Source organism: Musca domestica, unplaced genomic scaffold (genome assembly GCF_030504385.1).
Source record: "Musca domestica strain aabys unplaced genomic scaffold, Musca_domestica.polishedcontigs.V.1.1 2, whole genome shotgun sequence".
In the NCBI taxonomy this organism is placed as follows: domain Eukaryota; kingdom Metazoa; phylum Arthropoda; class Insecta; order Diptera; family Muscidae; genus Musca; species Musca domestica.
Genome location: NW_026712249.1, coordinates 48,623,682 through 48,650,239, shown reverse-complemented (window position 1 = coordinate 48,650,239; position 26,558 = coordinate 48,623,682). Strand labels below are relative to the sequence as shown.

General features: G+C 34.0%; 1 protein-coding gene across 1 annotated transcript in view; it reads left to right on the top strand.

Moving 5' to 3' along the window:
* Nucleotides 1–26,558, top strand: part of LOC101890086 (uncharacterized) — a 98,795-nt gene that overhangs the window by 21,790 nt on the left and 50,447 nt on the right. The window contains exon 2 of the mRNA XM_059122021.1: nucleotides 20,228–20,419. Coding sequence (XP_058978004.1) covers nucleotides 20,228–20,419 — 192 coding nt within the window. The remainder of the gene's footprint in view (nucleotides 1–20,227; nucleotides 20,420–26,558) is intronic.

Below are 26,558 nucleotides of genomic sequence, written 5' to 3'. Positions count from 1 at the left end.
AAGAAAAATTAATTGAGTATAAGAGAAGGTTCTATTGTCACTTTCGTAGTCTGATTAAAGGAAATGTTACAGTACGTATTTCAAAACTTGTATTTCCAGAGCTCAAACGGGCAAATGTAAGCGAAATCCATCTAAAATTTGCTTTAAATCAATTTTTGTCAACTAACTGTCGAAAGAGTATCCGATTTTTTCAAAACATGATACATACTAAGATAAGTGCGGAGATAGGCAATATCGGTCCACCACTCTAGTATCTACCCGACAAAAGTTCCAAATTAAACAAGTGCGCAAAAGTGGGACTGACAGCATGAAATCCTACACCGAGAAAAGCATTTCATTTTAAAATAGAAATACTTTTTGTAAATTTCGATAATTTCGGATTAAAAATAGTCTCTTAATTGCTAATAAAAAGTCGAATACTGTCATTACTACATTTCTTCGTCCGAACATAATCCTAATACATCTGAAACATTTTTTTCTGAAAACTTTGTTGCTTAAACTTACATTTCCATGTATTTTTTAGATCTATTTTACTCTGCAAAAAGGTTATCTTAATCTTTGACCGGACTTACGAGACCATACAAAATTTCGTAGAAAACAAGTTAAAAAGTATCAGTCGGTTAACCGACAATTGATGTTCGATTATTTAAATATTTATACCCTACACCACATAGTGGTAAGGGTATTATGTCTTTGTGCATTTGTTTGTAACATGAAGAAGGAAGCGAGATAGACCCATAGTTACTTTTGAGGATCTCCATAGAATCACTTTCTGAGTTGATTTATGCATGTCAGTCCGTCTGTCCACGTATTCTCTGTCCGTATTCTCCGTCCGTCCACGTATTCTCCGTCCGTCTGTCCACGTATTCTTGTAAACAAAATGCAGGTCGCATTTATTATCCGATTGAGATGAAATTTTACACAAATCATTTGTTTGGCCCAAGGACGATAATCGGTAAAAATTTAGATATAGCTCCCATATATATCTTCGTCCGATTTGCCTTTTATTGTGCACCAAACGTGTAATATCAGACCCAATAGTATGGAATTTTGCACATACAACCAAATTAGGCCTGAAAATAAGTATGCCAAATTTGATCGAAATCGGTTCAGATATAGCTATAGCTCCCATATATAACTTCGTCCGATTTATTTTTTATTGCACACCAAACGTTTAATATTTGCCCAAATGCGATGGAATTTGGCACATGCGACCGAATTGAGTCTAGAAGCTAGTATGCCAAATTTGATCGAAATCGGTTCACATATAGCTATAGCTCCCATATATATTGTTCATCCGATTTGTTGTATTTGTTACCCACAGGCGTAATATGCACTCCGTAACAACGATATTCCGGGAAATATATCAAACACAGCTCAGAAATACCTTTGCCAAATTTTATCGAGATCGGTTGAGATTTGGATATAAATCCTATATATATCTTTATCCGATTTCAAATTAATTTTGCACCAAGTGGGCAATACAAGTCCGAATTTTAAAAGATACAAATGCTTCGGCATATTTAGTCCTTTGAACTTTAAATTACAATTATAATCATAGCGTGTATGATTAAATTCTCCCATAAAATCTTTTAGTTGTTATGTGGAGCTCTATAAAATTAGCAAAGTGGTGTAGGGTATCATAAAGGCGGCCCGCCCGACTTTAGAACTTTCTTTACTGGTTTTTTACTTGTGTTATGATTATTCAAATTGTTGACCCTAAGCGGGATAGGTTCCGAGGGAATGGTAAAATGTTGTCCATTTCGTATCGGTTCTAAATAATATGATATAAATATTGCGACATTCCACGTTTGGACTCTATTGGTTTTTTCCATCACTTTATATGAGATATGTGATAATTTTTAGAAAATGTTGAAATGTGTGTGAGGTACCAGTTATAGCCATCTAACACGGATTAAAATATTGGTATGGACCAAATTATAAGGAAACCGAACCTTTATTTCCAATTTAACGAGAAATCATAAAATCCATATTCATTTAAGGTTTCTGGTTGAGATAAATATTCAGATATAGCAAGTTGTAAAGATTCGCTGACTTGTTTCGCAAGTTATGACAGATAAAATTATTGAAACTTGTGACCCTTTGTTGGCGAGGTACCAGAAGGGGTATGTGTGAAATTTGAAGAGAAACGATCGATTTGAAAATCATTAACCCTATGTGGGAGAGGTACCAGAAAATATAGTCCGATCTCTACCATCTTTATAACAGATCTTGTGTTGATAGAAATTTTGATATTTACCAAGTCTGAATGGAATCGAATGCTACTTGCGCTTGATGGCTACCCAAAATGTTGACCCTTTGTGGCGGAGGTACCAGAAGGAGTAGACCGATATATTCCATATTCACAGCATACCTTGGGTTATTAAAAATATTGTGATGTGTATAATTTGAAGAGAACAGGATGCTTATTTCGGATTTTATGATCGTTTTGGTTATTCAAAATGTTTACCCTTTGTAGGGGAGGTACCAGATGGAGTATACCGATCTCTACCATCATTATCAACATATCTTGTGTTAATGGAAATATTCAGATGTGCCAAGTCTAAATGGAATCGAATTGTATTTTGCATTTTTTAATTAATAAATATTCAAAATTTTGACCTTTTGTGGGGGAGGTTCCAGAAGGAGTAGACCGATATATTCCATCTTAACACCAGACCTTGGGTTAATAAAAATATTGGAATGTGTGAAATTTGAAGACAATCGGACTCTTACATCGCATTTTATAAGAGTTGTAAGGGGGAGGTTCTTCATGGAGTGGACCATTTTTGCACCTGACCTCAAACTGACGCAAATATTAGGATTTGCAAAGCAAATCGGATTATCGTTTCTCTTTCTGTGCAAAAAAAAAAAAAATTGAAAACTTCGACCTTTTGTGGGGAGGTACCAGAAGGAGTGGACCAATATATTCCATTTTCACATCAGACCTTGGCTTATCCTCTCTCTTTATGTGCACTAAATTATTTTCCTTGCACATTTTTACATTTGTGGGGGAGTCACCAGAAGAAGAATAAGACCGATATTGCCCATCTCCAAACTCGATCTAAGTTTGACAATAATACTACGATGTACCAAGTTTATATGAAATCGGATACACCCTTCGAGAGTTATCGTGTGCACCAGCCAGTCAGACAGACAGACGACGGAGGGACATCGCCAGATCGACTCCAAATGTCATGAAACGGATTCTGTCCAAAGAGACCTAGAGTCTAAAGCCTTTATTCCGATGGGGCACGTTTTGACCGCATCAAATGATATATACCCTCTCTACCCATATGGCTAAGGATATAAAAAGTAACACACTAATGTCGAAAGAGGGGAAATATTACTGACTCCTACAATCTAGTTATACCAAAGCATGATGAGGCTTTTTAACTATATCTCTTGGAATATATATATCTTGAGTCCCATCAATTAAAACGATTTTTCGATGGAAATCCACATCAATTTCACGGATTTCAAGGACCAAATCACCAAAGACACGACTTTGTTGCTGATCGACTGGCTGGAGATTAATCCATTTAAGAAACAAACGCTGTAGGTGGTACATAAGCTGAATAAGCACACACGCACCCATTTTTCAGCGAAAACATTACTCTATTTAATTTCATATATTAAAGGTTATAGTCCGATAGATATAAAATATTATAAAGATATCATATCTGAGAATACATAAAATAGCTGACCCTGTGTAACCGCTACAATGATTTATTTTACCATTTTTCTTATAAGAACAACTTTACCTATCTTACAATACAATAAACCCTATATAGACAATAATGTTCGATAAAAAGTTTCATTAAAAATTTTTGACAGCATAAGTTCTTGTATTTACTATTGAATCATACCAATATTTGAGATGGAGAAAATTGGACTTAAATTAATAAAATCTGATTCTGAATTAATGTGAGCATTTCTCCCAAATAATATACTTAAAAAATGATTCCTTACTATTTTTTCTAGCTAGTGCCATACAATCTGATTATACAAAGATATTATCAATACTAAAAGGATTTTTTCGTATAAACGTAAACTAAAGCTAACTATCTATCAGCTGGAAAGTATGAAATCATATATCTTATGCGAAAATAAAAAAAAAATAACGACCCAATATAAAATCAGAACTACAAAGGCTCTCTCCATATGACACATCAAAGATACTCATACGCAAATCCTTATTCACATTAAATTGTTTATAATTTTATTTGCCAACGGTGGACATGTATTTCTTGTCGAGCTTGAATGCTTAAGCATAAATTATAATTGCACACATAAATTACGAAAATTTCCAACAATCTGCCATTGTTTATATAAAACTTTTGGACAAAAAAAGTATATATACAGAATACAAAAAAGGCACAAACAAAACTAAACTAAACGTACAATAGAGTATTCAGAAAACATTTAGTCCTGCACTTATATCTGTGGTCATATTCGTTGCTTGGTTCTGGTGTCGTACCACTAGAAATGTACTTTATCATTTGTAGAAAAAAAATAATAAAAAAAGGAAAACATTTTTGCATGTAATCTAAATTTTTTTTTTTGATATTATCATTCTGTTTCCCCCCTCTTACTCTTCTATCACAAAATGATTATGTACGTGAGTATGGAAGTTTTTCCTTTTATTGTTTACTTTTTTCCATAACTATTCTCTGGTGCATTTGTTTTTTGTTTAAGTTTTTTTGCTCGTCCTGAAAAACGAGAGGAAACGTCAGATGTGAACACATTTTATGCACATGAGCTCATCTTTTCAACGCCTGATGTATTTATGTAAAGTGAATTTTAGATTTTTCTGTTACTGTGTGTCTCGTTTGCTTTTTTCTGAAAAAAGAAAAAAGTAGACGGCAAACAATAGTTATGCACATAAGTCACAGTGGTGCGGACTACAAACACGTTTCTATAGTGACATGTTTATTTATTATACCCTCCACCATAGTATGGAGGGTATATTAAGTTTGTCATTCCGTATGTAACACCTCGAAATGTACACTTTAGACCCCACAAAGTATATATATTTTTGATCAGCATACAAATCCGTCTGTGGAAGTCACTCTAGCTTCCGAACGAATTGAAGTAGATTGATACAATTTTACTCAAATATATATTATGCCTGCAGGACTTGCGGTATTGACAATAAGCCATGTAGGTCCACGTTTTGGTATAGCCCCCATATAAAGGTACCTCTCGATATTCGGTATTTTGATGATTTTAGCCACATTATCTGCCGGAATTGTTTCAAATTTGGTATTTGAAGTTCGTAATAGGTAGTACAGCATATGATATGAGATTGTCTGTGCAGGTCCACGTCTTCGTATAGCCCCCATATAGCGGTACCTCCCGAAATTCGGTATTCGGTAACTCCCTAGATTTAGTATTTTGTTGATTTTAGCGACATTGTTTATCGGAATTTTTTTAAATTTGGTATCTAAAGTTCATAATAAATACTACAACCTATGACAAAAAATTGTCTGTGCGGGCCCACGCCTACGTATAGTCCCCATATAAAGGTACCTCCCGATATTCGATATTTTGATGATTTTAGCGACATCATTCACCGGAATTGTTTCAAATTTGATATTTAAAGTTCGAAATGGATACTAGAGCCTATGACAGAAAAGTGTCAGCGCAGGTCCACATTTTGGTATAGTACCCATATAATAGCACCTCCCTATATTGATGACTTTAGCTACATTATTCACCGATTTTTTTCAAGTTTCGCATTTGAATATTGTAATGGCTTATGAAAATAGTTGCCTATGCATGTCCACGTCATCGTTTAGACTCTAATATGACGGCTGCATTAGGTATTTTTAGGATTTTAACGTAATTTTTAACGGATTTTTTTTTTTTTTTTTTTTTTTTTTTGAAAATTGGCGAATTTGTTTCAAAGTTCGGCCCGGGCGAACTTACAGCTTTTTTACTTGTTTTGTAATTCTAAATTCAGCAATGCATAAAACACACGTGCGTATGAGTATTTTCTGACAATAAGCATACGCCCATATGGCAGTAATATTGATAACACTCTTATAAGTGCGTTACACATTCTTAAGGTAAATAACAAATCCTTTAAAATCCAAAATTCTCCAGTATCAAAATAGTGCATAATTATTAAATTAAATTAAATATTCATTTCCATATTTTTGAAATTTCATAATCATACATTACGAAATCTACAATATATTTCCCCTTGTCCCCCACTGTATCACTATTGACGTTGCTACTGTGCTACTGCATCTACATCTACGAAACGACAACAATAACAATAAACTACTGCCACAAAAGACACCTCAAGGTGTAAATAGTTTTCGTGTGCTACCAAGCAGAAATAAATTTATTCCGAAAAAAGTGCATTGTTCAGTAATTCTTAAAAAAAAGAATGCATGTGGAAAATATGGCCAGCGTAAAACGAAATCTGTTGGAAATTTGTAAACATAAGTATGCAAACTAGGATACTTCCAAAATACGAACAAAAGAAAAACAAATGAATTTTGGATGCAATATTCATGAGATGGAATTTATATTTATACAGACGGACTTAATGCTGCAAAGTGCTTACATACAAAAGCTATATATGTAGAAATAATAATAAGAATAAAAATGGCTATAATAATATTAACAACACTGTGCAGCAGCCTATCTGGGGTGGGAAGTTTTAAGTGGAGGTGATAATATTCGGTTAGTAAATCAAAATTCGGAAGACAAACTTTTTGATAATAATGATAATAACAGTAATAATAATAATAATAATAATAATAATAATAATAATAATAATAATAATAATAATAATAATAATAATAATAAAAATAATGATGATAATAATAATAATAATAATAATAATAATAATAATAATAATAATAATAATAATATCAGCCGGTTGTGAGGACATATGTATACCCTCAGTCAATGTTCGATTATTTCCGAAGAAATGGGCCAATACTGACCATTTCGTATCGGTCCTAACTAAATATGTCATAAATATTGCGATGTGACAGGTGTGGACAATATTGGTTACTTCCTTTAAATTATATAAGATATGTGATAATTTTTATAATATGTTAAAATATGTGTGAGGTACCACCAAGGGTTCACAGTTATCTATCATCTTTACAACAGATCTTTTGTTGATAGAAATATTGAACTGAGTAAAGTCTGAATGGAATCGGATGTTAATTTCGCGTTTTATGAACTTCATGAATATTCAAAATTTTGACCCTTTGTGAGAGAGGTACCAGAAGGAGTGAACAGATATATTCCATCTGCACATCACATCTTGTGTTAGCAAACATAATGAGATGGGTGAAATACGAAGAGAACCGCATGCTTATTTCGAATTTAATAATCGTTTTACTAATTAAAGACGTTGAACCTGAGGAAGTGGACCGGTATAATCCATCTTCACAGCAGATCTTGAATTTAGTATTTCTTTCGGATTTCATAATCGTTTTGGTTATTCAAAACTTTAACCCTTGTGAAAGAGGATGTACCAAGTCTGAATAGAATCGGGTATTAATTTGCGTTTAATGAGCTTCATGGATATTAAAAATTTTAACCCATTGTGGGTGAGGTATCAGAAGGAGTGGACCTATATATCCCATCTTCATAGCAAATCTTGTGTTAGTTAAAATAGTTGGATATGTGAAATATGAAGAGAAGCAGTAGTTATTTAAAATTTGGACCCTTTGTGGGGGAGGTACCAGAAGGAAGTGACCGATTGCCATCATCCTCACATTAGATTTTGGGTTGAAAGAAATATTGAGATGTACCGAGTTTGAAAAGCAACGAATGCTTATTTCGCGCTTTACGAGCTTCATTGTTTTATCAAAGTTTGACTCGTTGTGTGGGAGGTAACAGAAGGACTGGACTTCACAGCATATCTTGTGTGAGCAGAAATATTGAGATGTATGAAATTTGAAAAATATTAGACACTTATTTCACCTGTTACAGGAGTTACAATTATTCCAAATTTTGACCCTTTGTGGGGGAGGTAGTTGCTCTTTGCACACAATTGAACGATTCTGTCGCGTTACATACGGCAACTAATTTTTTGTATAAAAATTGAACTTTTGTGGGGATGTAGTTAATTGAGTCGACCTATATTATCAATTTTCGCATCTGACCTAGTAGTGATGCACAGTGATGGATTTGCACAGTTGCAGCAAAATTGGATTATTGCTTCTTATTCTGTGCAGAAAATATTTTTCTTGAAAATTTCGACGTTTTGTGTGGGAGGTACTAGAAGGGGTGGACCGATATTATCCATCTCCGAACTCGATCTAAGTTTGACAATAATATTACAATTGGACCAAATCAGATACTCCCTTCGAGAGTTATCGTGCGCATCAGCCAGCCAGACAAACGGAAAGACAAACGAACGGACATCGATAGCTCGACCCCAAACGTCCTGAAACGAATTTGGTCCAAAGAGACCTAGAGTTTAAAACCATTATTTTGATGAGGCACATTTTCGCCTTATCTTTGCATCTGGCTGAGGGTATATTAATTCGACGTTATCTTAGGTTCTACAGAATTAAACGAAGAAACTAATTCTGAGCCAGTTTTCTCCCAGTTTCCGTGTCTTATTTATTGGAATGATTAATTTTTTAATTTTTTAATTGCACATCCGAGAAAGTTTCCTTATTTGAAGAATGGTTCGATCGATCAAAATCAACAAATATTTTTAATTTTTTAAATCTAACCCCAAAATTTAGGTATGTAAAAAAATGATGTGGTAATTAATGTTTTTCCATTGTGAAGGGAGGAAATAGATTAGGGACATTTTCTAGCAACTTTTTTAAACGGTACAATTGGTCAAAGTTGAAACCATCCATCCTCTATCAGCATAAATGTTTATCTCGTGTTTCTGTTGTATTCATATGATAGTCGTAGCGAAGTTAGTAAGGTAAGATCCCGATTTTAAATATGTTAATTTTTTAAGCCCACTTATCGAACTAATGGAACTAAATTTTAATTTTTCTGTGGGTATGAAGCTTTTACAAAAGACCTCAATGATATGGCCATGTTTGAGAGATTTCGAAACGGAATACAAAACGTTTAACATTAACTCATACTTTTTGATGTTCTCGCAATCGAAAAAAAACGGTGAGCTTAACCTCAAGATATGACCAAAAATCGGCAATGCCTAAACGTTGATTTTATCCAACCTTGCCAATGGTAAAGATCGAAATTCAGAACAGAAATTATTTTTTCACACAAGATTCTATACGGATTATTCGATCCAAACTACTTGATCCAGGCAGTTATGGAACATCAATTATAGATTTAAAATGGCTGACAAAGGCCGCGTAAGTAACTGCTATTAGTCACGAAAAAGAACCTTATATAAGGATACCTCCCGACACTTATAGTACACTTATATACCAACATACTTTATGTGATATTTCAATTTCTTAGGGAGCAGGAAGCCATTTTGATTCCCTTTTTTTTTGTAAAAAGATCTCGAAATTTATTCCCTTCAAAACTGGCCAACTTTCCACTAGTTAAAACTTTAAATTGTCCGCGATTTATTTACATTTTAAATTTCACAACCAAAATCGAGCAGTAAAACCGTTAAACATTAAAACCAAAATATAAAAAATCTCAAAAATATAACCAACCCCGCCCATTCCAAGTTTAAAAACGAAAACAAATATAGAAAAGTAGAACATTTGCTCAAGAGAGAAGAGCAAAAAAAAATTAAACACTCACATGGTGGCTCGCTCGCACACCGTTTCAGAAACGTTTATTGCGTCTGTTTAAGAATTGTTTGCATAGACCTTAAGGACATACAACATTTCAAGTTCTCCTTCAGTTAAAAACATTTGCCCCAGTCCGACGGAGCAAGGAATGTATTTTGTGCTATTGTTGTTTTTGCCTAGATGTTGGATGAGGCACCTACAACAACAACTAAACTATAAACCAAGAAGATGAAATGAACAAAGTTTATAACTCTATTCATGGGAAAAGAGTGAGTGGTGTCACTCAGTAAAAGGGCACGAAAGAACGTACGACCAACCGACCGGACGAACAAGTTATGGCGATGACGACGATGATGATGTTGGCACTGACGCTAAAGGTAGTGTCGGTGGCTACTAGTGCCATTGCCACTAGTTGTATGAGTCTGGTTCTGGTTCTGCTTGTATCCATGTGGTAACAGGCACTTAACGGCCTTGTTACAAGTTTAACCACAATTGTGTTGATGAGATGATGCTGGCGGCTAAATGTAATAGTTATGTGGGGAAAGTGAATGGAGGGCCCGGCCAAGTTGAGTTGTTGGTCATACCGACGCTGATGCTGATGATGACGATGTTTCTGACAATGATATTTTGACTTATGTATTATGTATGTCTTTGCTAAGAGTTGTGTTGTTCTGTTAGTTGGCAATAGGGGCGAAACATTAAAGTGTTTCGGACACTGGTAGATTTGAGTAATGTTAAAACATTTTGGAATGTTTATTTAGTGGGCTTTCTCACCGTATTTTTGGATTTTGAAAATGTCTTCAAGGACATTAACAGCCAATACGGGTCTTTGATTAAGAAGGTAATTACCGTGGATAAAAAATTATTTTTCATAAATACAGGGTGAATTAAAAAAACTGCAAAAAATTCAAATGCCATAATTTTATTTATTTTTTTTTTTAAATTTTATTGAATGAACGCAAAAATTGTCGGAAATAAATTTGGGAATAAGTTTAGATTTGTTCGAGTTGGTCCCCTTAAACACGAATTATGCCCTTCAAACGGACAATGAAAACGTCACACGCTACCCGAATGTTGCTCTGCGGTATTTTGGCCCATTCCCGGCGAAGCGATTGCCAGAGGTGATCGACACTTTGGTATTTTTATTGCCAACCTTGCTTTCCAAAATACTCCAGACACAATAGTCCAACGGATTGGTACCCGGAGATTTTGGTGGTCATTGTGCGCTGGAGCGAGGAACCTCATCTTGTAACCATTCTTGGGTGGCGCGAGCTGATGGGCCATGGTGCTGAGTCCTGTTGGAATGTTAAAAGTCTGCGGCCAAAATGTTTGCGCGCCCAAAACGTTAATACACCCTTCAGAATATTTTCGCGATAATATTCGGTATTTATTCTGATGCCACGGTCGTTAATTACAAGCGGAGAGCGACCACCGGCTGTTATGGCGGCCCACACCTTCACCATGGCCGGCGCTTGAGTTCTGGTGGCCAACCGAATGTGCACATTTTCAGCTGACCTCTTTGGCACGTAAACACGATCATTTTGTTTGTTTACAAACTGCTGAACAACGAATGATTTCTCATTGGATAAAACCAAATTCGGAAGTTCACAAACCAAATTCGGACAAGCGAAGCAACTCTTTATCTCTTTTGAGTCTATTTTCTTTCTGTTGCGGTGTTAGTTCTTGCGATTTTTGGAATTTCAATGGCTTTACCCGAGCACAATTTTCAATATCACGAGCCATTTTCGGCCACTGTGACGCGGGTTTCGATCAAGTCGCTTCTTTACTTTTCGAATCATTTCTGCTGATGTTGGTGTTTTCTTCCGTCTACTTCCTTGATGACGAGCTGCGCTACCAGTATCACGATAACGAGCGATGGTACGAGACACAAGAGATTTATTCACATTTAAATGCTGGAGTGCTCCAACGATAGCCACTTGTGATTTCCAGCCAAATATAAAAAAATCACACTATCACGCTTGAATTCCATCACGAATAACTGTTTTTTTTTCTGTAAAAGTCTCACCAAAATGCTTTTGTACGCTTGGTTGCTTGGCTTAGAAATGACAACAAACTGAAGTTGATTGCAGTTGTTTCCTCTCACACTGTATTGATTATATTAAAAGAGTTATAAGCAAATAAGCAAAGGCTATAGTCGTGCTGGACCACCCCATGTGATACCCTACAACACTACAATAAATCCAAATCCATTTTGGAAGATTTCATTGCCCAATATTAACCCATTCCGTCGTGTTGTTAGGTATTCAAAAAAGATTCTCACGAATGTTGTAGTCCATTTTACGGCTAAATATAATCCAATGGTCATCCAAAATGGTAGTCTTTTTCTCTGTCCTTAATTCTCTTCTTATGTAAAATTCCTTGTCGATTAATTTTCAATCATGACCTGTAGAGCGACTGGAAAATCAGGAAAATTTTAATATTTTTTTTTTTTTTTGGTCCATTTGAATTCCTAAATGTACATCTCCAAATCCAATAGGCTTTAATTCTGACCCTACCCCTACCGCCATGCGAAATTCCGTTAGTATCGGGCGATAATTGTGTCCTGTATGTAATACCCTCAAAATATAGAGTTGCGGGGTGCAGAAAAACTTTGGTAAATTTACAATTCAAAATTTTAAGTCAAGCTAAAAAATAGCATGCGATAAAAAATATGACAAAAATTGAAAAAATTTAACAAAAAATATTCACTTTTATGTTGTCGAATTTTTATACGATTTTCTTAGATTTTATTCATGTCTGACAAGAAACCATTCCGAATTGTTGTTCGCTATCAGCATCATTGTAACGGCCAAACTTAACCTTTTCGTGTATCTGTTATTTCGCCGTTGATTAAAAATATTCACGGTTTTGGGGAAATGTTCGTATTTTTTACATAAAAGTTATGGTTTATTTTACCCGCTAAATATTGTTCTACCCAGCCCTAAACTCTAACTCCAAGCACAATTCAGAGTCAATTTGTCTACAATTATGACCTGTAGAGCAACAACAAAATCACAATTTTTTTCTATTTTTTGGTCCATTTAAACCCCTAAATATTGCGATCATCTCCAAAACCTCTATCATCTCTGACCTCTATTTTCAATTTCGTGAGGATCGGGCCATAAGGCGACCTGTAGCGTGATTACAAATTAACATGGACAGACGGACGGACGGGCATACATAACTGGATCGATTTAGCTCGGCGAGATAGGAAGATCCAAACATAGTTTCCCATGTTGGGGACCAATATTTCGAGGTGTTACATAATTTTTAGCCCAATCAAACTTATAATACCCCCAACACATTGTGTTGTATGGTATAAAAATAGTCGTCTATTATTTGTTGAATCTTTTGTCAAGGAATGACAAGTTGTAGAATTTTAAGAAAAATAATCAAAGGCTAATCGTAGATTTTTAAGTATATTATTCATGGGCTTGTGTGCACGATTTTAAATATATTTTAAAGACTTTTTATTTATTTTTTTTTTTCAAGGACTCTTTATTTGTGAACATTTTCCAAGGGTAAATCAAGGACCACTAGGGCTTTCTGAGAACAATGTTAAAGTGTTGTATTCTTAATTTTTCTAAAAAAATTTTTTCAAGCATTTTTAAGAAAAAAAATTAAGATGCAGCGGGGCTGTTATCTTTAATTACATTGTGCAACACAAACAAGTAATTAAGGGAAAATTACAACAGATTATTAAAGTAGAGCTTAAAAAAGATACGATTTCGGGGGTTTGGAAGTTCATATCGCAAAGTAAGCTAATTAGAAAGGACAAATTCTCCCTCTTCCGCGTTATTATTTTACTATTTTTTTTTAAGACTCCTTGGAATCCGTGCATTTTGGAATCGTTTTTGGTAAAATGTATCCAAAGAAGAAATATTCCACAGAAAACGTCACTATAAATCTTAGACTAAAACATGTATCTAGGTACAATAGTTTTTAAGAAAATTACGTTTGAAACTAATGCACTTCAAGTGAAAATTATCTGTTTGGTTTTTTTACTGCTAATTTATATTTTGGGGAAACTGTCAAAGTAAGAATTATTCTTGATCAAATTTCATTGTGAGTCTCTGAACAAAAGAAATTAGTTTATTCAGAATGTACCGTGAAATAATATCTCCAATTTTTGTTATTAAAAAAAAAAAAAAACTTAAAAATAATCACTTTTCTCCAATTCAAAATTGCAAATTTTTCTTGTAATTTTAATGTTTAAAAACCCGCCTGCATTGTGGAAAATTCTAAGTGTACTAATAGGTTATACAAAAACATGTTAAAAAATTATATAAAATTATATATTATATAAAAAGAATTGTAAAAAATTGCTTATGAATTATGAAAGTCAATAGAAAATTCAAAATGTTCAAACTAAATGATTTATAAGATTCCTTCTGGCTTTAATATTTTCTATTTATCATCATTTTCATCTAAATAATAGAAATTTGCAGATAAAAACATTTGAAGATAATTTACAATTTCAGCTAAGTTTCGCAAAAAACTTTGCTAGTCATCTCTACGAAACTGTTCATTAAACGGCAATTCAGAGGAATTTTCTCTAAGTTCATTGAGGAGATAATATATACATACATTCATATGAATGTATATTAATTTCATCGCTTCTTCTACGATTTCTATTAAGTATTATGTTTAGCATTCAGCCACTTGCTACTTATCCCAAAAATAAAAAAAGAAAAGTTCCACTTCGAGCTATCTGCCTGCTGTTGACGTTTCCAATGTGAAAACTTCGATTCAAAAGTTTTATTGAAAAAGTTTATTTGAATGGTAATTTTTGTTTTATTCTACGTCGTTGGCGTAGTCGTTTTTCTACTATTCTGTCAAATATATATTTATTTTTCTATTACCTTGATCCAATTTTCCATGCCTAAAGTTTCGCTGAGAAATGATTTTAAATAGCCAAATTATTAGCAGCTGTTTATACGCAGAAGCTGGGTGAAGCTGTATAATAAAGAACATTGTGTACAACTTTTTGGAGAAAATGAGAAAAACTTGGGAAATTTACCAAAGAAATATTCAGGGTGAGATGAAAAACTTGAAACCAACTTCAGATTGCTGTCATATCCTAGCCACTCGTCCGACAGCTGTTAAAATTATTCCAGTGACAGGTCATTATATTGTTTACAAGCGTACAAAAGCATTTTGGTGAGAATTTTCAAGAAAAAAAGTTATTCGTGATGGAATTCAAGCGCGATAGTGTGATTTCCTTATATTTGGCTAGAAAACCACAAGTGGCTATCGTTAGAGCACTCTAGCATTTAAATGTGAATAAATCTTTTGTGTCTTGTACCATCGCTCGTTACCATGATACTGGTAGCGTAGCCCGACGTCAAGAAAGTGGACGGAAGAAAACAGAAACATCAGCAGAAATGGTTCGAAAAGTAAAGAAGCGACTTGATTGAAAAAACGCATCGTAGTGGCCGAAAAATGGCTCGTGAGCTGAATATATCGCAATATTCCATTCGGCAAATATTGAAAAATGAGCTCGGGGTAAAGCCATTGAAATTCCAAAAGGTCCAATAACTTACACCGCAACAGAAAGAAAATAGACTCAAAAGAAAATTGCTTCGCTTGGCTGAAAGTGGTGAACTGCCGAATTTGTTTTTTTCCGATTAGAAAACATTCGGTGTCCAGCAGTTTGTAAACAAACAAAATGTTCGTGTTTACATGCCAGAGAGGTCAGCTGAAAATGTGCACCTTCGGTTGGTCACCAGAACTCAAGCGCCGACCATGGTGATGGTATGGGCCGCCATAGCAGCCGATGGTCGCTCTTCGCTCGTATTATTCGACCGTGGCATCAGAATAAAATATTATCGCGAAAATATTCTGGAAGGTGTATTAAAGCCTTGGGCACGCAAACATTTTGGCCGCAGACCTTGGACATTCCAACAGGACTCAGCACCATTGCACTCAGCACGCGCCACTCAAGAATGGTTACAAAATTAGGTTCCTCGCTTCATTTCCATGGCCACCAAAATCTTCCGATACCAATCCGTTGGACTATTGTGTCTGGGGTATTTTGGAAAGCAAGGTTGACACCAAAATACCAAAGTGTCGATCACCTCAAGCAAGCGCCTCGCCAGGAATGGGCCAAAATACCGCAGAGCAACATTCGGGCAGCGTGTATTGGTCGTTTGAAGGCCATAATTCGTGCCAAAGGTGACCAATTAGACAAAATCTAAACTCATTCTAAAATTTGATGCTATTTCCGACATTTTTTGCTTTCGTTCAATAAAATTTAAAAAAAATGTAAAAATTATGGCGTTTGACTTTGTTGCAGTTTTTTTATTTCACCCTGTATATTGAGACAATTTTCTCCGAAAATTCAAATTAAAGGAGAGAAAGAATATTTGCGATGGAATTCTCTTAAATAATAATGTACATCATTAATATTTCTCAATACTTAACTAATCCCAACAATAAACACTTTTCCGAAAATGTTCTCCAACATTTAATGCCTGACCAATTTTAAATACTCCACTTCACATTTAATGTTTTAATGTTTGAATCCCCTCTGACTAAATATGTTTATTGATTGCAAATGCGGATTACTTTAAGACGATCGAACGAAACAGCTCAATAAAGTTTCAATTCCCCACATGGGGGGCTTTTCGTTTTGTTTGCGAAGTTCTTTTCAGGCACACACGTGCGTTATCACCATTTTCCTCATTTCTCTTTCAAACCGTCTATTTATGTGTGTCGTATTGTCTTCCTGGAACTCAAGTACTTAAAACTTTTGCCTTTTGTGTGGTGGCAGCAAAAGCAGAACATATGCAAATGCTAAATATGCGAGGCTATAAAGTGTGAAAAAGTTAGGCAAAGAGAAGAAAACTTATTTTCAAAAGAAACAGAAAATAACATAAAGTTGAAATGCAAAATGGAGTTTGATGAGTGCCACAGCATCGGGTCTATGAAAAGGTTCGTCGATGAAATCTTATTATTAATAGGGACGAAATATACAAATTATTTAATTATTATTTATCAATATTTTCGAAGTAAGGAAAAGTCAAAAGTCGGGCGGGGCTGACTATATGATACCCTACACCACTATGCATATTTAGTAGAGCTGCCGTAACAAAATAATTTATTTGAAGTAGATCATACACCTGTCAACATTTGGCTTTAGAACAGTTATAGTTTGGTTTCAGAGGGAACTAATATATATGGGAGGCATGTCCAATTCTGAATCGATTATCATCAAATTTGACGGAGGCATTTTAATCTTTTATACCAAATAACATTTCTATAGAGTGCATGACATCACTTCAAGAAGAATTATATTAAAAAAGTATATATCGGAGCCGAGTTCCACAAAATGGAAACGTACGTCCCGAAATTCACTCCATTTGGGCTGATATTAGACATTATTTGCACAATAAACCTGAAATGGGATAAAGGATATGTATGGGAGCTATATATATCTCAAGAAAGAATTACAAAGGTATTTCTGAGCTCTATAAGATATCTGGTACCAAATATCATTGTTGTTGAATGCATATTATGAATGTGAGGGACTTAAACACCAAATCGCATGAAACATATATATGGCAGCTATAGCTATATCTAAACCGATTTTCACCTAATTTGATGTGCTTGCTCCTAGACTAAATTCGGTCGGATTTGCGAAATTTCAGGTCACTTGGACTGATATTGGTCAAAGCAGAAGGAAGTTCGACGGGGTAAACTAGATATGTGCTCTAAACTGAGATGACATCTTTACATGATTTTTCTATCCTACACCTTAGAAAAGGGGCTATATTAACTTTGTTATTCCGTTTGTAGCATCCCTAAATATTCGTCGTAGACCCCATAAAGTATATATATTCATAATCAGCATAAAATTCTAAGTCGATTTAACGATGTCCGTTTGTCTGTCCGTCTGTCTGTTGAAATCACGATACACCCCACATTATTTGACGTAGAGCATCAAAATTTAGCAGAACAATTTGTATTGTGTCTAGGATGGTCGATATTGAAGATGAGATATATCCGTCCTCGTTTTGGTATAGTGGTTTTTGTCATATTTTTTCACGGATTTGTCTTGAAATTGGTATTTATTGGACATAATGGGTTCTGGCTGCGGTGGCGAAATATTGTATGAATGGGTCCACGCTTTGGTATAGCCCCCATATAACGGTACCTCCCGATTTTTGGTATTTTGATGGTTTTTGCCACTTTTTTTCACGGGTTTGTCTAAAAATTAGTATTTGTTGGTCGTAATGGGTGCAGGCTGTATAGGTCCACGTTATGGTATAGCTCCCAAATAACGGTACCTCCAGATATTCGGTATTTTGAGGATTTTTGTCAAATTTCTTCGTGGATTTGTCTAGAAACTGGTATGTGTGTATCCTAATGGGTTGTAGCGCCGTTGCCAAAACATTGTATATATAGGGTCACGTTTTTGTATGGCCCCATATAGTGGTACCTCTTAATATATTTGTGGGTCACAATGGATTCTAATGTTTTCTTTACCCTAAGATGGAGGGTATTACAAGTTCGGCCCGGCTGAACTTAATGTTTTTTTACTTGTTATACCCTCCACTCGAGTTGTGCCAGTCTACTTCATAGTTCAGTACACCAGTTCCTAAAGTATGAGTGATGTGATATATTTCGCATCACTCATACGCATAGTTTTCATGCAAACGAATGGAGTCCACGGAACTAAATAATAAATTAGTTCGTTCAATCGAACTAGATTGGCACAACTCTAGTGGAGTTGCATGGATGGTAGATCTTGCGTTAGGAAAAATATTTGGATGTGTGATATTCGAAGAGAGTTGGATGCTCATTTCGATTTCTTTGAGCGTTTTGCTTTTAAAAAATTTTTAACCCTATATGGGGAGGTACCATTCACACCAGACCTTGGGCAAATAAATATGTTGAGATGTATGTAATGTAATGTATGTAAGAAGTGGAAGATTATTTCCAATTTTATGATCGTTTTGGTTATTCAATATTGTAACCCTTTGTGGGGGAGGTACCAGAGGGAGCGGTCCGATCTCCACCATCTTTATAATAGAGCTTGTGTTGATGGAAATATTAAAATGTACCACGTCTGAATTGAATCGGATGTTATTTTCGCGTTTTTTTGAGCTTCATGGATATTCATAATATTGAGCCTTTGTGGGGAGGTACCAAAAGGAGTAGACAGATATATCTTCACAGCAGAACTTGTATTTGCATAAGTAGTGGGATATGTGAAATATGAAAAGAAACCGGTACCAAGTCTGAATGAAATCGGATGCTAGTTTCGCGTTTTATGCGCTTCATGGATTTTCAAAATTCAATTGAAATTGAAATGGATTTAGATCAAAGAGACCTACAGTCTATTATCGTATACGATGAGGCACGTCTTTGCCGTATAAATGATATTTACTCCCTGAAGCCATATGGCTGAGGGTAAGTGACTATTGAAAGCTTAAATAACAGTTCCGTTGCAAAATGTCTAACTTTATAAAAATTCAGAATCTCTGAAGGTACCGTTTTATGGGGCTATAGGAAAACATAGACCTATATAGATTTTTGTTTGAACATTGGAAGGCGATATACCAAAGTTTTAACATTTCTGTTGAAAAATGAGGCCATAATCATCAACATGACGAAGAACAAGATTGTCAGCGTTCACTCCCTTTAGCCCTTAGGAATAGGATAAATAGTACGTATTTTTATAGAAAATGAAAAAAATTGGTTAATAATTTTGGGAAAAGTATTAATTTTTAATACGACAATTATCGAATTTCTTAGAGAAATAAGAAATCGTTGTCGATAAAATTTAAATTTTTGCCGGGAAAACTGAAGTAAGAACCACAACAATCCAATTTAAAGAAAACCACTTGTAAGCTTTTAATTATCATACCTTTAATAACTTTGTTTGGATTAGTTTGAAATTATATTTCTCAAATCCTCGAAAACTGCTGTAATAAGTTCTATATTTAATTTTTAGTACCGAAGTTTGGTTACGTCACAATCCTATATTTCGTACTCTGTAAAAAAAAATTTGTATCAATAAAGATGTAACAGTTTTTGGTTCAAAAATGTTAAACTGCCTATATTTGTGATTTTTGGCTGTAAACTCAGCATGCAATGTAATAATTCACTCTCCAAAGATAGTTCTTACCTTTGAAAGGTAGACATAAGTTCTTGGAAAATAAAGTCAATACATCAGAAATTGTCAAAATAAGTAAATCCCCTAAAGGATTAAATCAATAAAAATGTAAATATGTATTTGGCAGAAAAAATAAATAAAGAAAGGGGAAATAAAATAAATGCAGGGAACACAAAAACGGAAAATAAACAGTCAAACACAATATGCAAAACGTATCTAAACAACTTATGCTTAGAAATAGTTTTAAGTTACCCTCAAAATTAACATTTCTATTCAAATCCAATCCAAATCATATTTCAAAACACACACCCAAAATCAACTCCCCCTTAACCATCACAATAATCAAATTATTTAAACCATATGTTTTCTATTCTTCTTATTTTCCTTTCAGATTCTGAACTAGAAGAATTTGAAACGCCGGCACGTTATCGGCCCGATTCACTGGGCGCCTTGAGCCGTGCCACCCGCTTTACAGAGGATGAAATCAAGCGAATTTATCGCGGTTTTAAGGCTGAATGTCCCACGGGTGTCGTCAAAGAGGACACCTTCAAACTGATCTATGCGCAATTCTTTCCCCAGGGAGGTTCGTGCGGTACAGTATAATTTGTTTTGTTAACATTTTTGCTATGACTTTAGTTACTAATGCCTGCCTATCTATCCATGCGTTTTTCTATTTCCATGTTTTTTGTGTGTGTGGTGTGGAATTAAAGCAAAAGAAAAAAACATATTTCATTGCCCACATAAATTCAATGTCTCTGTGTGTGTGTATGTAATTTGGTTGTCTCTGAGATGTGTCTGTAAAACGCACAATATGACATTAAAATAAATTAAGATTTCAATATTATTATCAATGTATGTGTAATTCTGAAAATTGTATGTCGTTTAATTAGTTAGATAATGCTATTGATATTTAAAAGAAGTGAGATTAAATCTATCTATCTATGCTTTTAAAAGTATGAAATTTATTAAGAATAGTTTGTAAGCTAACATAAATGTAAGTTACGTTAATATTTTTGTATAACATTTTTTTCATATTTATAAAAATTATTATAATCATCCATATCATTTTGAGACACTTTTTTGTATTAACATTTTAATGAGTTCATTGAAGTTCAAACGTATGGGTCGGTATGCCGTCAGCCAATGGCTAAATATAATGATTGTTTTATTTATAACTAAGTACAAAAGAACACATTTTTATACCCTCCACCATTCATAGTATGGAGGGTATATTAAGTTCGTCATTCCGTTTGTAACTCATCAAAATAATCATTTTTAACCCAACAAAGTATATATATTCTTGACCAGAGTACAATTCTAAGACGTTTTAGCTAAAATTTTGCACAAATCTCTCTTTTGTCTGCAGGTCAAGTTCGAAGATGGGCTTTATCGGTCCACGATATCGTATAGCCCCCATATAACGGTACCCCGCGATATTCGGTATTTTGATGATTTTAGCCACATTTTTCAAAGGATTTGTCTTCTGGGTACTTTATCCCTTGGAAGAGAATTATTTATATAGGTCCACGATATCGTATAGGCCCCATTTAACGGTAACCCCGATATTCCGATGTTAGCCACATTTTTCAACGGAATTGTCTGAAATTGTACACAAGGGGTTCTTTGTGAGCACTTTACCCCCCGACAGAGAATTCTCTATATAGGTCCAAAATATCCCCCCATACAACGGTACCCCATGATTTTCGGGATTTTGATGATTTTATCCAAATTTTCCAATGAAATTATCTGAAAATCCACACAAGGAGTTCCTTTTTAGTACTTTACCCCCAGACATAGATTTGGTCCACAATATCGTATATCCGCCTCATATATCGGCACCTTCCGATATTAGGTATTATAAAGATTTTAACAGAATTTTTAATGGATTTTATTTTTATGAACATTTTCTAATTCGTTCCAAATGGTGGAGGGTATTCAAACTTACTGCTTTTTTATTTGTCTTCGATAAGACCGTGCAAAAAAAATGTGTATATCCATCATATTTTTGCTAAGAAGTCGCCGAAGATATTCTTATAAAATTTCCGATTTTCAGGAATGAAATTAAAAAAAAAATTACCCTCCGGAATACATTGCAATGAAACTATACTCTCAATAAAAATTAATAGAAATGTAATTATAAGAACCTTTGATTTACCGATCTATCCGCATCGCATGAGTTTGTCCAGACCCAGTCATTTTTGGTGGAAAATTTTGGAATTTTTGCATTTCGTGTTTATAACCTTCCGAACTATGTGTTGGGGTCTTCCTATCTCACCTATGGTAATGAATATCTGGGCGTGGCTTTGGAAATGCGTGCTATTATTGTGGGAAAAGTACTAAGTGGTACTAAATTTGGTATTTGGTAAATGGAGTGGGCTGGAATCCTCATATTTGGTATTGAAGTCTCTGGCTGGTACCTGGAAATGAGATACCGTGGTGGGTTTGGATATGTGTTCTGAAATTGTACGGAAAGTACTACGCGGTACTAAATTTTGTATTGGGTGAAGGGATGAGGCTGGAATACCGAATTTTTGATATTGTGATATCTGTGCTTAGAATATGAAAGAGCTTTTTTTGTGGAAATGTGTGATATATTTGTAGTAAAAACTAATAATAAATTTTACTAAACTTGCTTTTGGGTGAAGGGATAAGAGTACAATCCTCAAATTTGATGTTGTGGTCTATGTGGGTATGAGGTATTGAGATCTACATGAAAACTACAAAGTGATAGTAAAATCGATATTGGATGAAGTCATTCAGCTGGAATACCAAATTTTTATATTGAGGTCTCTTTTGGTAATTTTTGGTGGTTTTGGAAATGCGTACTATAATTGTACGAATAGTACTAAGTGGGTTGGAATTTTCAAATTTGGTATTGAGGTGGTTTTGGAAACGCGTACTGAATTGGTACGACAAGTATTTCGTTGAACTAAATTTTGTATTGTATGGAGGTATATTAGGGCTGGAATTTGAATTTTATATTGAGTTCACTGTTGTTATCTGGAATCCAGATATGGACTGGTTTTGAAAATGCACTTTATATTTATACTTCAAGTACTTAATTTAGTATTGGGTGAAGGAATAGAGCTGAAATCCTTAAATTTGATATTGAGGTCTCATTTAGTGTCTAAGGTTGGGTAAATTGGTAGGCCTGTAATTCTCCAAATATTTAGTGGTTGAAGGGGTTGGCCAATTGAAGCGAAAATCAGCATGGGACTACAGTTCAGAGCTGGGCAGACCTACAAATTTGAATTGTCATCGACTGAGATTTATGGACCATATACGAAAAATACGAAAATGTCCATTAAGCCGCGAATACTTCTAATCCCGACGAAATCACATATACACAAAAAGGTCACTTTTGACTGTTACATTGATGCTGATATCAAAGATATCGCATATATAGTGAAATATATAAAAACTCAAATATGAAAGAAGCGAATGTTTGTTTGACAGCTATAATTCAAAAGCAGCTGGATGGATTTTGACAATTCTCACCAATTTAGAATGAGCTTTTGGCAGAAAAGGATAAAATCCAAAAAAAATCGCATAAAAATATATTAACAAAACTGCGGATTTTTTATTTATTTATTTATTTTTTTTTTTTTTTTTTTTTGTAAAATTTTGTCATATTTTTTATATTCAGGTCGCAATTATTGTCCGACCTTCACGAAATTTTTCATGAGGATAGTGTTAGGAAACCTAATGTTTTGCAAGATGTCCGTAAAATATTCAGGAGTTACCCAAACATAAAATCCTAAAAATTATATAAAAATAAAATGTTCAATATGCCTGGAAAAACTTATTTCGGATATGAAATTTCTGTTCTTTCCGAAAGAGCTAACTAGTTATTTGATGTAATAGCAAAATCTGCTTTGTAGAATACCAATGCTTTTTTAGAGATCGTATGTTTTTTTGAAAATATTTTTCTGAAGTATGATGACTATTTGAAAAGAGAAGCAATTACGTTCGAAATTTGTTTTTATTACGCAGTGCAGAAACTTTACCGCAAATTGTAGTTTTGTAGGGTATAACATTGTTAACCCCGTCCGACTACTGCCTTTGCTTACTTGTTTAATTTTAATTTTTGGATCTTAATGTGAATGTACCAAGGGAATGGACCGACATATTCCGCATTTCCATTAGAAATAATATTGGTGGAAACATTCAAGAATGGACTAAATATGAAAATAAAATATGAGTCTAGTATCACATTTTTTCAGAGTTATGAATATTCTAAATGTTAACACCAGAACTGAGTCTGATATAAAGATATGCGAAAAGTTGATCAAATTTCTTCGGCTATACATGTGATATATGTTTTTTCTTAAATATATGACATTTTATATGGGATTTTCTATAAGAATATCTACAGAAGAGAAAATCTACAGTTTTTTGATCTACAGAAGAAAAAATCTACAGATTTTCTAGCTATGTAAGTATTTTCAATGAGAATGAGAACTACAGATTTTCCATGAGGGAATCTACAGATTTTCTATGAAAAAAATCTGCAGGTTAGACATCAGAGATATATAGATATTCAATAAAAATATTGCAGATTTTCCATGGGAATATCTATAGATTTTTTGCAATTTTTTTGCGAAAATATTATTAAAAGAAAATTTCATTTTTTTTCTATTAGAAAGTCGACGGATTTTCTAGAATTCTACAGTTTAAAATAATTTCATATATTTGAATTAACATTTAACATATCTCTCACACTTGAACACAATCGGCCAAATTACCCTGATTTTCCCGCTCACCTGATCTTCCCACTTTACTAATGCTCTTTAGATTTTCATTTCGTAGATAGCGAAATTAAATGTCACAATGTCAGAAAGTACATTTGTATTACCCTGAATATCTACATTAGTTTCCCCCCTATGCTATGTTGTCTTTTTTTGGCAAAAAAAAGTATGTGACTTATTCCATGGAATGAATAAATGAATCATTTTAAATGTTTTATTACGCCATGCAACAACAGCAACAACAACGACGACGACAACAACAAAAATACATAATGGTCCATAATGATTGCATGACTACACAAAGACGAGTCGTAAATTCATTAAAATGTAACATATGATGCTGTTAATTTCGTTAATGTTTCAGTTCGCTACGACTTAGCAGAAGAGAGCAATGAAAGACGACAATGCCAAGTGTGAGGAGAGAGAGAGTTGGGAGGGAATAACAGATTTGATTTTAATTCCATCTAAAAGCTCTCTGTTGTGAATAAATGGAGAATGTCTCTGCCCTCTGATGCATATGTAATAAGAATTTGGCTAACAAATTGCTTCGAACGTAAATTGGTGTGTATGTCTGTAAATCTTAAATTATGGTTGGATATTTGTGTTAAATAGCATGCACGTATTTAGGGACATTTTTCAAACCTGAATTGCGATCAAATGTATTTGTGACAATATATTATGGAAAAAAATAACAGAGATTAGAAGATTTTGTTACAGATTGCTAATGAGCTGCATGAATGTTATTAAGGTATATTTTTCGATTTGTTTAATCTTCTTATGGTATGTGTAAATTTTTTTTAATGCCTTTATTTTTGATAATAAGAATTGCAAAATTTGTAGTATACAAGAGAACAGGCAACTTTTGGTTTGAAACTCATCAAACTGTTGTTCCTCTTTCTGTGCGCCCGTCATATACATAATTGGGTGAGTGATGATCGGAAAATATAAAGTCTCTAGGATTTTCTCATAGAAAATCTTGAGGATTCTACCATAGAAAATCTCGAGGATTCTATCATAGATTCAGGATTTTCTCATAGAAATTTCCGAGGACTTTCTTATTAAAATTCTCGAAGATTTTCTCATAGAAATTATCGAGGACTTTCTTATTGAAATTCTCGAGGATTTTTCACATAGAAAATCTCTAGATTTTCACATAGAAAATCTCTAGATTTTCACATGGAAAATCTCTAGATTTTCACAAAGAAAATCTCTAGATTTTCACATGGAAAATCTCTAGATCAGAAAACATCTAAGATTTTCGCTTAGAAAATCTGTAGGATTTTCTCATAGAAAATCTCTAGGATTTTCTCATAGAAAATCTCGAGGATTCTATCATAGAAAATCTCGAGGATTCTATCATAGATTCAGGATTTTCTCATAGAAAATCTCTAGATTTTCTCATAGAAAATTCCGAGGACTTTCTTATTAAATTTCTCGAGGATTTTCTCATAGAAAATCTCGAGGATTTTCTCATAGAAATTATCGAGGACTTTCTTATTGAAATTCTCGAGGATTTTTTCATAGAAAATCTCGAGGATTTTCTCATAGAAAATCTGTAGGATATTCTCATAGAAAATCTTTTGAATTTCCTAAAAGAAAATCTGAAAGAGTTTCTCATGGAAAATATGTAGGATTTTCTCATAGAAAATCTCTAGATTTTCTGTAAAAGCTATAAATATTCCAACGTATTAAGTCCTCTCAAATTCAAAGTCCTTACGAACACATCTAAAAATGCTCTAACAAAAAATACCTTTCCTACGAAATAAAATACACAAATGTCATTGAGAAATTCTAAAAAAATAAAATCTCACATTTACACAGTAGCACATCTTCAAAATAACACATACTACTACGTATAGAATAGAATAAACGTTATAGTAGTTTATAAACTAAAATTATTAGTTTACTTAAATGTAATGATGTTGCCAAATAAATTTGCTCACTTTCTCATATGGAATTGCTTCATATTTTCTG